Source organism: Neophocaena asiaeorientalis, unplaced genomic scaffold, assembly GCF_003031525.2.
Source record: "Neophocaena asiaeorientalis asiaeorientalis breed wild unplaced genomic scaffold, Neophocaena_asiaeorientalis_V1.1 scaffold240, whole genome shotgun sequence".
NCBI lineage: Eukaryota > Metazoa > Chordata > Mammalia > Artiodactyla > Phocoenidae > Neophocaena > Neophocaena asiaeorientalis.
In genome coordinates, this window is record NW_020185331.1 from 1547352 (window position 1) to 1559393 (window position 12042).

A 12042-nucleotide genomic window follows, 5' to 3' on the forward strand; every position below is an offset into this window, starting at 1 on the left:
CTGCTCTGAAGGGCTGTTCAGTACAACGAGAGCAGTTATTAGAGCACCAGAATGTGATTTTTTTTTAAAAAGTTAATGAGCACTCAGGCAGACCTGAGTGATGCTAAGCCAGGTGCCCTCACCAGCCCGCTTCTGGACAGGGCAGAGGTTTCCACTGTGCTAGTTTGGGATGGAGGTTCTTTTGGTCCCCAGGCTCCTCCCATCCTCTGAGATTTGTCCCTGGACGAAATCATGGGGCCTTTCTCACCTGTGCAGGTGGAGCTTGCCCACCAGGGGCCGGCTTTGGGGCCAGAGTGGGGCAAATGGCATTGCCGCAGGCATTGTTCTCCTGGTGGGGCTCCTCGTTAACACATCCTGGGCCCTGTGCCCCCGGATTTCTCCCAGGTAGTCTAATTAGCTCTCAAGGAGAGCTCAAGCCTTGTGAAAATGGAGCCACTGAATCCACAATACTCCCGGGAGAGCCTTCATTAGGAGAGCCCAGGCGTGGGGCAGGCTGGGAGGCTTTCAGACGCCTTTCTTTTCCTAAGCCAGCAGGGAGGGTGCTGGGCTACAACCTGGGCACCTCTTCTGCCCATTCAAAGAGTGCTGCTGAGTGGCTGCTGGCAGCTGTCCCTGCCCTGGTTCTGCCAAACTCCAGCCCAGGATCAGGCTTTGGTGAGAAACCCTCGGTCTTGTCTGGGTCCCCAGCAATTCCAGGTGGGGCTCCGGGACTTGCTGCCATGCAACTCCATCCTTCTTCCACCGCTCCAGCATCCTCCAATTTCCTCTCTGCCTCTGGCTCCCAAGCTGTGACACATTCCCTTCATTTTCTACAAGGCAGGTTATTTCCCTCTTGGACAAATTTCTAAATCTTTCTAATTAACTAATTGGCTTGGGTTGAAGCCTTGCACCATTTGTAACCTGTAATTACTAGAAAATTGCCATGGTAACCACACTACTAATTAGTGACAATTTATTGCCATGGCAACTGGACCATAACAGAGATGTTACCCACACCTCTTTCTTGGCAAGTTTGCTGCACAGTTGGGGAGCAGGTGAGTCGGCAGCCGGGGAGCCGGCCTCTTGGGCACGAGCCCCAGCAGCCTGTCAGGATGGAGAGCCAAATGGGGGTCTGAGGCAGGGACAGCCAGGTGCCTGCACCCCTCGCTGAGGCCGCAGGGGAAACTCTACTTCCAGGTCCATCATGTTAGCTCTCTTCAAACTAATAAAATCCATCCATCTTAAGGGTAGCCTGACTCTCCCACTCCCTGCCCGGTCAATGACAGAGGCCCCTTATTCCGCAAGTATCTTCTACCTGGACCTTCCCCTCCTCCCCTAGCTCTTCCCCCTAAGTCTCCCTGTCTTCTCTGTTACATCCACCCTGTCTCCTGGCCTCCTAAGGTTTAGCACACACCTTATGGGGCTGCCGGGGCAGTTAGGAACATCTTTATTTAGCCCTGGAAGATGATGTCCCAAATAGGGAGTTGAACTCCACTTTACATCAATTAATTCTTTTATACTTGAGGCAAGAACATCCTCTTGGGGGCAAGCAGTTCCCCAGTTGGGGCTGGAGAGGCACACCGGTTGGTAGGAAAGACTGGGGATCAGGAAATTCGAGCTGTGTGACCTTGGGCATGTCACTGAACCTTTCCGGCCATCTGGTTTCTCACCTATAACGCGAGACTGATAATAATAATAGCCCCTTCCCAGGTTGTCATAAATATAAAGTGAGCTGGTTTTTGGAAGGTACCTTGGAAAACATCAGGTGCCACAGAGTCATTAGTGGGACTATTTCCCACCTGCTGGGTGAATAATATCCCTTTATTTTTCCAGCACTTTCAAGCTTCAAAGGCCTCCTTGTTCTGCTGTTGGGTGTGAATGCTGCTCCCTGCCCATCCCTTCCTGAAGGCTTCTCACTCTGTCCACCAGGCGGGGTGGAAGAGGTTGTGACAAGGGAAAATGCTTCCCTACGGCCCCCTCTTCCTCCTGCCACATTCTGACACCCCCTCTGATCCGCTCAGTGGGCCTGAGCCCACGGGGCAGCCCCGCTTACCCTTAAGAACTGCACCCCTACACTTGGGAGATGTAGACCCAAGTCCAATCTGGGTGCAGCCAATCCCTCTCTTAGACTGCATCAGGGCAGCCCTCGGGCTTGGAGGTGGGGAAGGGAAAGAGAGGCTGCAGGGAGCGGGGCGCTTCCATGCTGCGGCAACTGTACAGCAGAGGGCCCGGGATGAAAAGGCAGGGGATCCGCGGTGCTAAGGAAAAGCCTCCAGGGGCTGCCCGGCCTCTGCACCTTCTCTGGAGGCAGGAACTTGGGAAGTGTGCCCTCCAGGCCTTGGTCTCCCTCCGTGAAGTGGAGGCGGGAATGAGAAGGTCTGCAAGGCTCCTTCCAGCTCTACTTTTCAGTGCATCCTCCTGGGCCCCTCTACAGTCTGCACCATGGGGGCTCCGCGGCGAGGCTGTCAGACAAGGAACCTGGACCTGTGGGACTATTCTGCTGATTAATGATTCTAGTGGATGCTAAGGCCTGCAGGTTGCCGAGAACATCCAAGATATTGTAAAAGAATAGCAAAGCACTGGAACATGCAGGGGTGGAGGAATGGACAGTGTGTGTGTGTGTGTGTGTGTGTGTGTGTGTGTGTGTGTGTGTGTGTGTTGGAGAAGGAGGTGTGAGAAGGGCAGGATGATAACAGCCTAAACTTCCTGAAATTCTAACACAGAATCATACTGTGTTAGGGCTGGTGTTGCTACCCCCGGGGTCCTCTGAGAGTGGTCCAGATGCTGGGCAGGGTTCCGAGTGTACTGATGTGGAGGGTATTAGACAAGGACATTCCCACTCATCCCTAATCCCTCTGGTCTGTCCCTGCAGGACATTGAGGGAGATGGGGTGGCAGGAGGACAGGCTCCATCATTTGTCCACTGGTGGGGATTTTCAAACCTTGGGCACCTGGTGGGTACAGGAGGGAAGTCGTTCCTCTCTGTATGCCCACCCCCCGAGGCAGGGAGGGGGCTGGAAGTAGCTGTTTCACGAGGGAGGGCAGGAAAAGGAGGGGCAGGAATAGCTCCAGTTCAGTCCTGTGTACTAGGTATCATGCACGATTCACCTCACCTCATCATTTTCTAGGTGAGGAAACCGAGGCTCAGGGAGGCATAACTGCAGCCAGCAGGCAATGGATCACAGTTGAAACCCATGTCTGAGTGACCCCAGAGCCACTCTGTCCCCACAGCATGCTCTCAAACATTTCTACTCAAGTTCCCTCTCAGCAGAAGAGGGATCTGTACTCCTGGTAAGGCCCAGAATGGCCAGCCATAGGCTTGACATTAAAAAAAAAAAAGCCTCTTGTTTTAGCTGAAGAAAATATGTACCAAGATTGCATTTGTATTCTATAACTTCTGTGTTTGCTTTGAATAAAAAATGATGTCCCTTCCTGTCAATCATCTTATGCTTCTGACACTCCGTGTTTCCTGGGGCTTTGGCGGGCCTGTGGCTGTACTCCCTGGGGGTCCCGGGCCCTGGCTGAGGAGCCTGTCACTCTAGCCCTGCCTGTCCCCAGCTGACAGGTCTGGCTGCACGCCCACTGAAAGGCCAGCACTGCCTGGGAACCCGGGAGACTCTGAGGCCCCCACTCTGCCGCCCCGGGTCACCTCTCTGGAGCGGCTGGTAGGGGTCCTCCAGAAGGCCTCAGCTGGGCTGTAGGCATCTCTGTCTCCTCCATTTACTTCCTGTAAATCAGATCTGCCCTCTGTTTTGTTCTACGCTGCTCCCAGCCAACAGCAAAACTCCCCACCCAATATCATAAATCCACCTTCATTTTCTTTCCAAATTTCTTCTAAGTCTTCTTTAATCACCACCTTGCAGCCTGGACAGATGTTCCCTAAAAGGGTGAGGCCAAATTGCAGAGCTCCTGGGGAGGGAGTAGAGGCCAGGGCGAGACAGGGTCCAGAGTAAGGAAGGGAAGAGAGATGGATTCCAGTGGGAACAGGGCTGAAGATGCCCACGCCTGTGCCCAGGACTGGAGGACATGCCAGGAGACACATGCAGAATACCTCCAGGGCAGGGGTTAGCCCTGCTTGCTTTGTGCTTTCCCCTGGGCTCCCTACACCCAGGAGATGCCCAGCAGAGGGTCCTGGCATCCTTCCTTCAGAACCTCAGAGGAGGGTGTTGATGTCTGCTACACTCGGTTGGTACTGCCTGTGTGCTAGGCCCTGTGCCAGGCATGCTCTATGTTTATCTCCTTTAATACCCCCCATTTTTCAGGTGAGAAAACTGAGGCCCAGAGAGGCTAATAAGTTGCCCACTGCTGCCTGGGAAGGAGGACATGGTGGAGGCAGGATCGGCACCCAGTACTCTGGCTCCAGATCCTGTCCACTTAGCAGCTCTGCTCCACGGCTAGTTCAAGGTCCTCAGAGAGGCTATGGGACGTTCCTGAGATCATTCGGGGCCAGAGAGGCAGTGCAAACTTTTTGGTCCCCACCTTCCCCCACCTTGAGTTCCTGCCTGGCTCTCTCATGGGGAGAACTAGTTCTCAGGATTCCCATGCAGGGCAGTTCAGGCTCCAAGAGGCTGCAGGCAGCGGGGGTCTTGGAGAACCAGGAACCATGGGGGAGTGGCCTTCCCTCTGCTCAACTCTGCACCAGCAGCTCTGGCTGCACCGCCCTCCAGGGGCCCTCGAGTCCCCCGAGAGCGGGCGCGCTGGCCGCTAGATGGCACTGTAGACCCAGTAGAGCGGCGGCCGCAGGCAGAATCCCGAGTCCGGACGACATGCCTCCCCTCCTCCTCCCGCGGAGCCGGACAGCCCGGTGCGGGCTTCGCCATTGCCCGGCCTGCAAACCGGTATGCCCTGGCCAACCCACTGCTACCCTGAGCAGCCCAGGCCAGGCAGCTGTTTCAGACAAAAAAACAAAAACAACAAAAAACCGGGAGCCGCAATTAAAGTCCAGAGGGCCAGTCCCGGGGGCTGAGTTTTCAGCGGTCGGGCCCCTTCCTCTTTCACCAACCCCTTCTGTCTTGCAGGCTGGAGCAGGATTCTCAAGCTGGAGGTCATCAGAAAGGTCAGCTGGTTGTGGCAGCTTAGGCATCAGGGGCCGGGGCTCTAAGTGCTAGTTTCTCTGCAAACCTCCTGTGTGACCTTGGGCAAGTCTCTTCTCCTCTGTGGACCTGGATTTGTTCTTTTGCAAACAGGAGGTTCTCCAGGGTCTGTCTGGCAGATGGGTGTTGTGTGCCTTGGCTCCGGGGACCTGACTGCACATCTGGCCATGGCTTGCTTCCCTCACTGCCTGTGTCTCTCCCCACTCCCCAGGCCCCAGGGCACCAGCCTGGAGCTGAGCACTGGCCACGTGGCAGAGCCTCGGCAATCAGGCCCTTACATTGGGGTCCGTTCCTGGGGCTCAGGAGGTTGCTCTGGGCTCGTTTTCCAGCCAGATGTCCATGTGTTGTGAACAGAGTGACGACGGGGGCTGCACAGTAGCGTTGTGGGGCTTGGAGGGCAGGGAAAGGGTGGGCTGGGAAGGCGGGCAGACAGAATAGTAACTTGGTGGGCCAAATAGGTTCTTGTCAGCCAAATGGCTTTTGGAAGTCTGCAGAGCTGCTCTAACATGTCCTCTGGGCATGCCAGCTGCCCTGGCCTGCCTGCATGCTCCACGGAAGCTGCTGTCCCTTCCTTGAGCTGCCCCGTCCTTCCAGCACAGCCTGGCACAGTTGGCCGGTACCCCTATCCCCACCCTGTGCTCCTCAGCGCTCTCCTCTTGGTCCCCTCCTTCCCCGTCCCTGGTTCCTGCCAGCCCTTCTGCCAGCCCCACCAGCGTGAACAGTGTCCCCTATATGCTCACACCCAGCCTTCTGAATTCTTTGATTCTGTGTATAACCCTCGCTCCCAGACCTTGCCTCCCTTCCAGCTCATCATTTTCAAGTGCTTCATCTCCCCAGTCTACCCTCCTTCTCCTGCAGATCAAGGCACTTAATTGCCAAACCAGCCTAGTGCATGAACTGAGAACTGTTCAGAAAAATTGTCTGCACAAGTCGAGGCTGAAGCTCCTGCATGTTTATTCCTTTTCCCAGGAAAACACGGTTTATTACTGACGTTCAGCCTCTCTGCTGCACGTTCCCAGGCAGAGCTCTCGCGCATTCTGATGGAGCTGAGCTGTGCAAACTGTTTTATTGTCTAGCCGTTTGTTCCCACAAACTTTGTCAGTCAACATCAATCTTTCCCTCTCACTGAGGTGGAGAGCTGGCTGGAGAAAGGCATGGTAAACTCGGGAGCGGCTGTGACAACCCTTTCTGGGTAGGACTTTGAGATGATGCCACCACCCAGGTGTCTGGAGGCAGGGGGAATGGCCCAAATGACCCTTCACGGATCTTTCCAGCCCCCAAATTTGGATCCAGGCCAGCTGCCACTTGGAATTCTGCAGTGCAAATTGGGATGGATCTATCGGGAAGGTCAACCACTGAGGGAATTTCTACACCCAGAGTGCAGGTTGGGTGTGAGCGAGGCCAGAGTTCACGTGAGAAGCTGTGTACACCTCTGGCTTCCTGATTTTTGGCACCCCAAACAGGAACTGGATTGCTCTGCCATCAGCAGTCTATTGGCAGATTATCAGAGTTTAGTCAGCAGCCGTGCTGGAATTAGAAAAACAGCCTTCCCTAGAACAATCTCCCTGTCAGAGACTCTGACAATAGGTCCCCCATCCAGAAAGATGTGCAGGGAGCGTGACTTCAAAGAAAGTGCTGGAGAGGTTTTGGAACAAGAACACAATTCTTTGAGCTCAGTTATCTGAGACGGGACCCAGCTGAAGGTTAGGGATTTAGCACTCAATTCCTGGCCGCTTATGTGTAGGTAAATAATTTAATCTGCTGTTTGGCAATAGAGAATGCTTTAAATCTTGGCCTCTGTGATTTGTCGGTTTTCTCCTACAGAACCTGTTCACCCGTCATTTGGGTTACAGCAGGGAATGGGGCAAGAGGGTCCAAGGAGAGGATGATGTGGTGACGTTCTTGGCTGTCTGACGTCACCCACTGGGCCCCCCCCAAAAGCCCACCCCTGCCAGATGTCTCATCATCTGGAGAGGTCGCGTGGGAAGAAGCCATCTATGGGTGGTGGGATGGAATAAAGCCTTCATCCTCCCTCCCCAGAGACACAAACCCACCCTCTCCGGTGGTCTCTGATGTATTAGACTCAGCCTTGCAGGGTTCCAGCCCCCAGCCCCTCCAGCTCACAACCTCCCCATGTCACTCTGCCTACCTGTGTATTTGCTGACTCCAGCCTCAGCAGCGACGTCTCTGAGCGCCAGAATGCCCCGGGAGAGGTCACTGGCCTCTGGATCCATCTCAATGAGGGCGTCAGGGCCCACATTACCGTAGGCGTAATTGGCGATGTAGATGGAGTAGCGTCCGGAGCCCTGAGGAGGAAGGGAAGGAGGGTAGTTGAGCAGGACCACGGTGCGGGGTTGAGGGGGGGGCGGGGGGCCCAGAGAGCAGCTCCCCCGCTCCTCTCGCAGGACCATAGCTCTTTCACAGGTTCGGCCTCTGCTCCCGGGGTCTGGCGTGCGTGACCTTGCACGACACAACTCCAGAGGTGCTTTTCATAGAGGCTACGAAGCGCACGACACCCCCAGAGTCCTACAGCAAAGCGGCCCCGCTTTTCCTTCCATCCTGTTCCAAAAGAACATCCCTCCCTCTCCTCCACAACCACCTTTTTATAGACAGTTTTCTAATGTGCCTTCTCCTCCAGCTGAGCTCTCTCCAGCTGCCAGCCGGGGTAGCTGCTCAATAAATATTTGCTGATTGATTGATCTACCAATTCCCATTATTCTCAGTCTCGCTCTCCCATTCTAGCTCGCTCCAGCCAAGATGACAAGCAAATTCGTGAGCCATCTCCCTGCCCCACCTCCACCCTGTACTTCTTCACTCCTCCACTTGGGTAGCTCGATAGGCTCAGCTATGCCAGGCTCCTCCTTCCCACTTCCACCCCCTTGTTTTTCCCACGTTACCAGAAAGAAATAGTATATTGCTCCTGCCTTTATAACATTGTCTCAAATATGGATGTATATTTTCCCCTTTGCATCCAGGAGAAGCCCTGGGCACCAGCTCCTCCTTGCTGTAGGCATTCTCTTCTCTAGTCCAAGACACAGCTGATGAAGATTCTTTCCTGCCTGTTATTATAATGGTGTTATTTCTTCAATGGATACCTTCTTTCCCCCAAGAGATCCACACAATTTCTCAACCCGTTTTCTAGCTTTCCTCTTATCCCTTGCAGCATTTCCCTCCAATTAATCAGACAGTACATATTTCTTGAGCTCTAATGATGTGCAAGGTGCTGGGGTATAAATGTACTTAAGACCATGTCTTTGTCCTTAGGTTGCTTATAGTCTAGTTTAAAGGAAGCTGACAAGGACCTGCTGTATAGCACAGGGAACTATACTCAGTATTTTGTAATAACCTATAAGAGAAAAGAATCTAAAAAACATAGATATATATGTATGTATAATGGAATCACTTTGCTGTACACCTGAAACTAGCACGACATTGTAAACCGACTCTACTTAAATAAAAAATAAAAAAAAACAACGAAAGAAGCTATAAACACAAAACAACCCAGGAAAAACAGCTGAATTTAAGAGAGCAAAGTGTGCTCTGTCACCACCTCTTTTCAGCCCTCTTTGCTTTCTTCTATTTCCCGTCCAATGGTCCCATGAGAGCCCCTCTCACCTAACTGGTCACTTTATCCCTTCTTTGGGACCATTTTCTTTGGGGAAACTGATTAGGAGCCACTTGGGTCTAACAGGTGGGTGAAGCCGAGGAAGGAGTTCAGGGTCTCCTGGCGGAAGCAGATGCATCAACAATTATATGTCTGATTGAGTGTGTACAGGGTTTCCTGGGTGCACAGAAGAGGGGCTCTTAACCCAGAGGAAGGGCACCTAGCCATGGGGAGTTCAGGAAAGGCTTTCTAAGAGAAGTCTTGGCCGGGTGAAGTGAAGGGGAAAGAACCTTCCAGGCAGAGATGAGACAGAGAGCGATGAATGTCGGGAAGCCACAAACAGTTCGTTCAGTGCTGTCAGAATGTACAAAGCAAGGGGGGGGGGCCTGTCGGGGGAGGACGCTGGAGAAGGTGGCCAACCTGTTCTGTAAAGACTTCTCGGCCCCTTCATTTTTGGTTCCCTGAGTCTCTAGCCTGCTACCTGGGAATCGATGCTTTACAAGTCTTATTACTCAAAGTGGTCCCTGGACCAGCAGCATCCGTGTCACCTGGGAGCGTGTTAGAAATACAGACTCTCAGGCCCCAGCCCAGACCTGCTGAATCAGAACCTGCATTGCCACAAGATCCCCAGTGATCCCTACACAAAAATGAACTTTGAGTTGCACTGCGTTACAACATGGTTTTGTGATTAGGGGAGAACTTTGAAAGGTTCTTGCCCATCACAGGAGCTTGGTATATGTGTGTGGAATGGCTGGATGAAGAGAGAATGAATGGGGCCAAAGGGGAAAGTGTACCACCACTGTGACGCTTCCTGACCCTACCAGCTGTTAGCAATCTCATCGACAAATGGGCAATTAAGCCCAGATGAACTGAAATGCACTCTGCTAGAAATTAGGATATTTATAAAATTCATTTATACCTAGTTCCTTACTTCAGTGTATTGGGTTGACAGAAAAACATAGATGTGTTACAGTTATAGAAGACTGAAGAAATTCACATGTGAACTTGACCACAGTAATTCTGGGAGGGGGAGCTAGTTCCAGGGGAAGGAAGGTGTTTCTGCAGCTTTGGGTCAAGGGCAGTGGGTCTCACCCTGTAGCCAACCTCAGAATCACCTGGGGGGCTTATGAAAACATGGATGCTGGGTCCTATCCCCAGAGTTTCTGATTCAGGAAGCCCCAAGAATCTGCATTTCTAACAAGTTCCCAGGTGAAGCTGGTGCTGCTGTTTCAGGAACCACACTTTGAGAACCACTGGTCTGGGGCTGTCAGTCTGGATCCTAGTCACAGCTCTGCCTCTAACTGGCTCTGTGCCCTTGGGCAGGTCCCTCACCCACTTTGGCTGTATCTCCTCACGTGTTAAGTGGGACTCATAACCCCCCTGCTTCCTGGCAGGGCTGCTTGAGAAGATGAAATGAGACAACGCATGTGAAAGGTCTTTGAAAAGATAAAAATGCTATATAAACATGAGGCATAATCATTATCGATCAGGGAACGCTTCTTGTAAGAGATCGGCTTTGAGCTGGATCCAGAAAGGTGGATGAGTGATGAGGCACCTGAAGATGAAGGGCAGAGGTGTTCCAGGTTTGGGACAGAGAACGGATGAGGGCTGCGAGGGGAGCGGGAGAGAACGGCACACCGTAGGGGTTGAGGCTATTACCTGGTGCGATGCTGTCAAGCTCTAGCATAATTCAGAGTCACCTTTGGGCCCAGTTGAAACCAAGGCTGCGGGGTCCCACCCCCAGGGGCTCTGATTGGTAGGTCTGGAGGGCGGAGTGGGGTAGGACCTGAGAATTCGCATTTCTAACAATGCTGCTGATGCTAGTCTGAAGCAGGTATGCTAACAGGGGGGTAGGGGTTGTGGGGCTGAGGAAGGAGTAGGTCAAACGTTGTAATAGAACCTGGGGTTAGAAATGTGTATCTGATACGGGTTTACCCGGAAGCAGGGCGGCAGGGAGGTGAAAGGCATCTGATTATTTTCAGCCAGGCAGGGCTCAATTCCTGCCTTTGCCTGCCGCATACTGTTGTGACCAAGGTAGAGTAGCTTACTGCTAGAAGCCTTAGTTTCCCCACCTGTAAAATGGGGATAATGATAACATGTACCTCATAGGCTTACCCTGAGGATTCAATGAGATGGTACGTGGAAACCACTTAGCACAGAGCTTGGCACGTGGCCAGTTTAACAAGCGTTAGCTATTATAATATTATTATTGTTTTTGTTATGTTAATATTATCTTCTTAACGTTATGATTGCTCTTGTATTTTCCCATGCCACACTGCATCCCCGTCTCTCAACTTCCACACTGGCATTGACCTCTCCACAGTTCTCAGGCCTCAGGGGTGGCCAAGGTGGTGGCTGGATGCAGAAAGTAGCCCCTCTCCTGGCGGCAGACCAGCCGTGTGGGCGTTTTCTAGTTCCCTGAGGCTGGGCCTGAGTAGGGAGTGAGCAAGCCACAGGTGCCCGCCTCCTGTGCTTCGTGCCGAAGTGCCTCTTTTTTCCTTTCTCTTTTTGCACTTCACATGGCGCCTCCCTCCTGTGGTTAAGCGCGCTGGTGTTCAGATGACCTTGTTAGGACAGAGCGAGTCTCTTTGTGATTAACCTTCAGGCCCTCCCACCAGTGCTGAGAAGATTCCTGCCTTAGCTGAGTGTGGCAGCCCTGGTCCTGAAGGGGTGAGACAGGAAGCCAGGAGGAGACACGGGAAGAGGCCTGGCAGCAGCACGGCCAGGCCTGGCGCCCCCCAGAACCCCCAGTCCCCGGGGCCGCTCGCTGAGCCGCCTCCCGGTTTCCTCCCACCAGGCGGGTCAGGTCAGGGCCAAGTGTGGCTTCACAGCCCGGCCTGGTGCTCTTCCCGGCACCAGCTTGATAAGAAATAAGTATTTATATCTGGCACCTGCCTTCTCCCAAGGCCTCGAGGCCCCAGCTGTGAAGATCACGCTGAATGCCCAGTCCCCTCGGTGCCATATCAGTCCCCATCTCTGTCCCGAAATGAGCTGGCCCCCTTGTGCCTGTCCCCAGAATGGGGGCCAGAGATGCTCCCATGGAAGCTGGGCAGCAGCTGGGTCCCTGATTTAGTGAGGACTGTTTCGTAAAGCCAGGGAGGGGGCGGCAGGGAAGCAGGTGACAGGAGGGATAAATCACCTCCACTCCACGCTCTGGCTCTGGCTGGGTTGGCCGGGACGCACGCCCGGGGGTGGGGGGTGGGCGCCCCACAGGGCAGATGGCTGCAGCTGCTCCTGCCCTCGCCACTTGGCTTTTCTCCCCCGCACTCCGAGTTGAGCACCTGTGTGCCGGGTGGACTAGCCGGGCGGGAAAGGATTGATGGAGCTGTGGGTTAACTAAAGTACTTGTAATTCAGGCAACCCTCCA

General features: G+C 53.5%; 1 protein-coding gene across 5 annotated transcripts in view; it reads right to left on the reverse strand.

Annotated features, from left to right (window-relative positions):
- CRTAC1 (cartilage acidic protein 1) overlaps positions 1-12042 on the reverse strand; it is a 154454-nt gene that overhangs the window by 48293 nt on the left and 94119 nt on the right. For all 5 annotated transcript variants that reach the window (XM_024735073.1, XM_024735070.1, XM_024735072.1 and 2 more), the window contains exon 5: positions 7221-7377. In XM_024735073.1, the coding sequence (XP_024590841.1) occupies positions 7221-7377 (157 nt within the window). The remainder of the gene's footprint in view (positions 1-7220; positions 7378-12042) is intronic.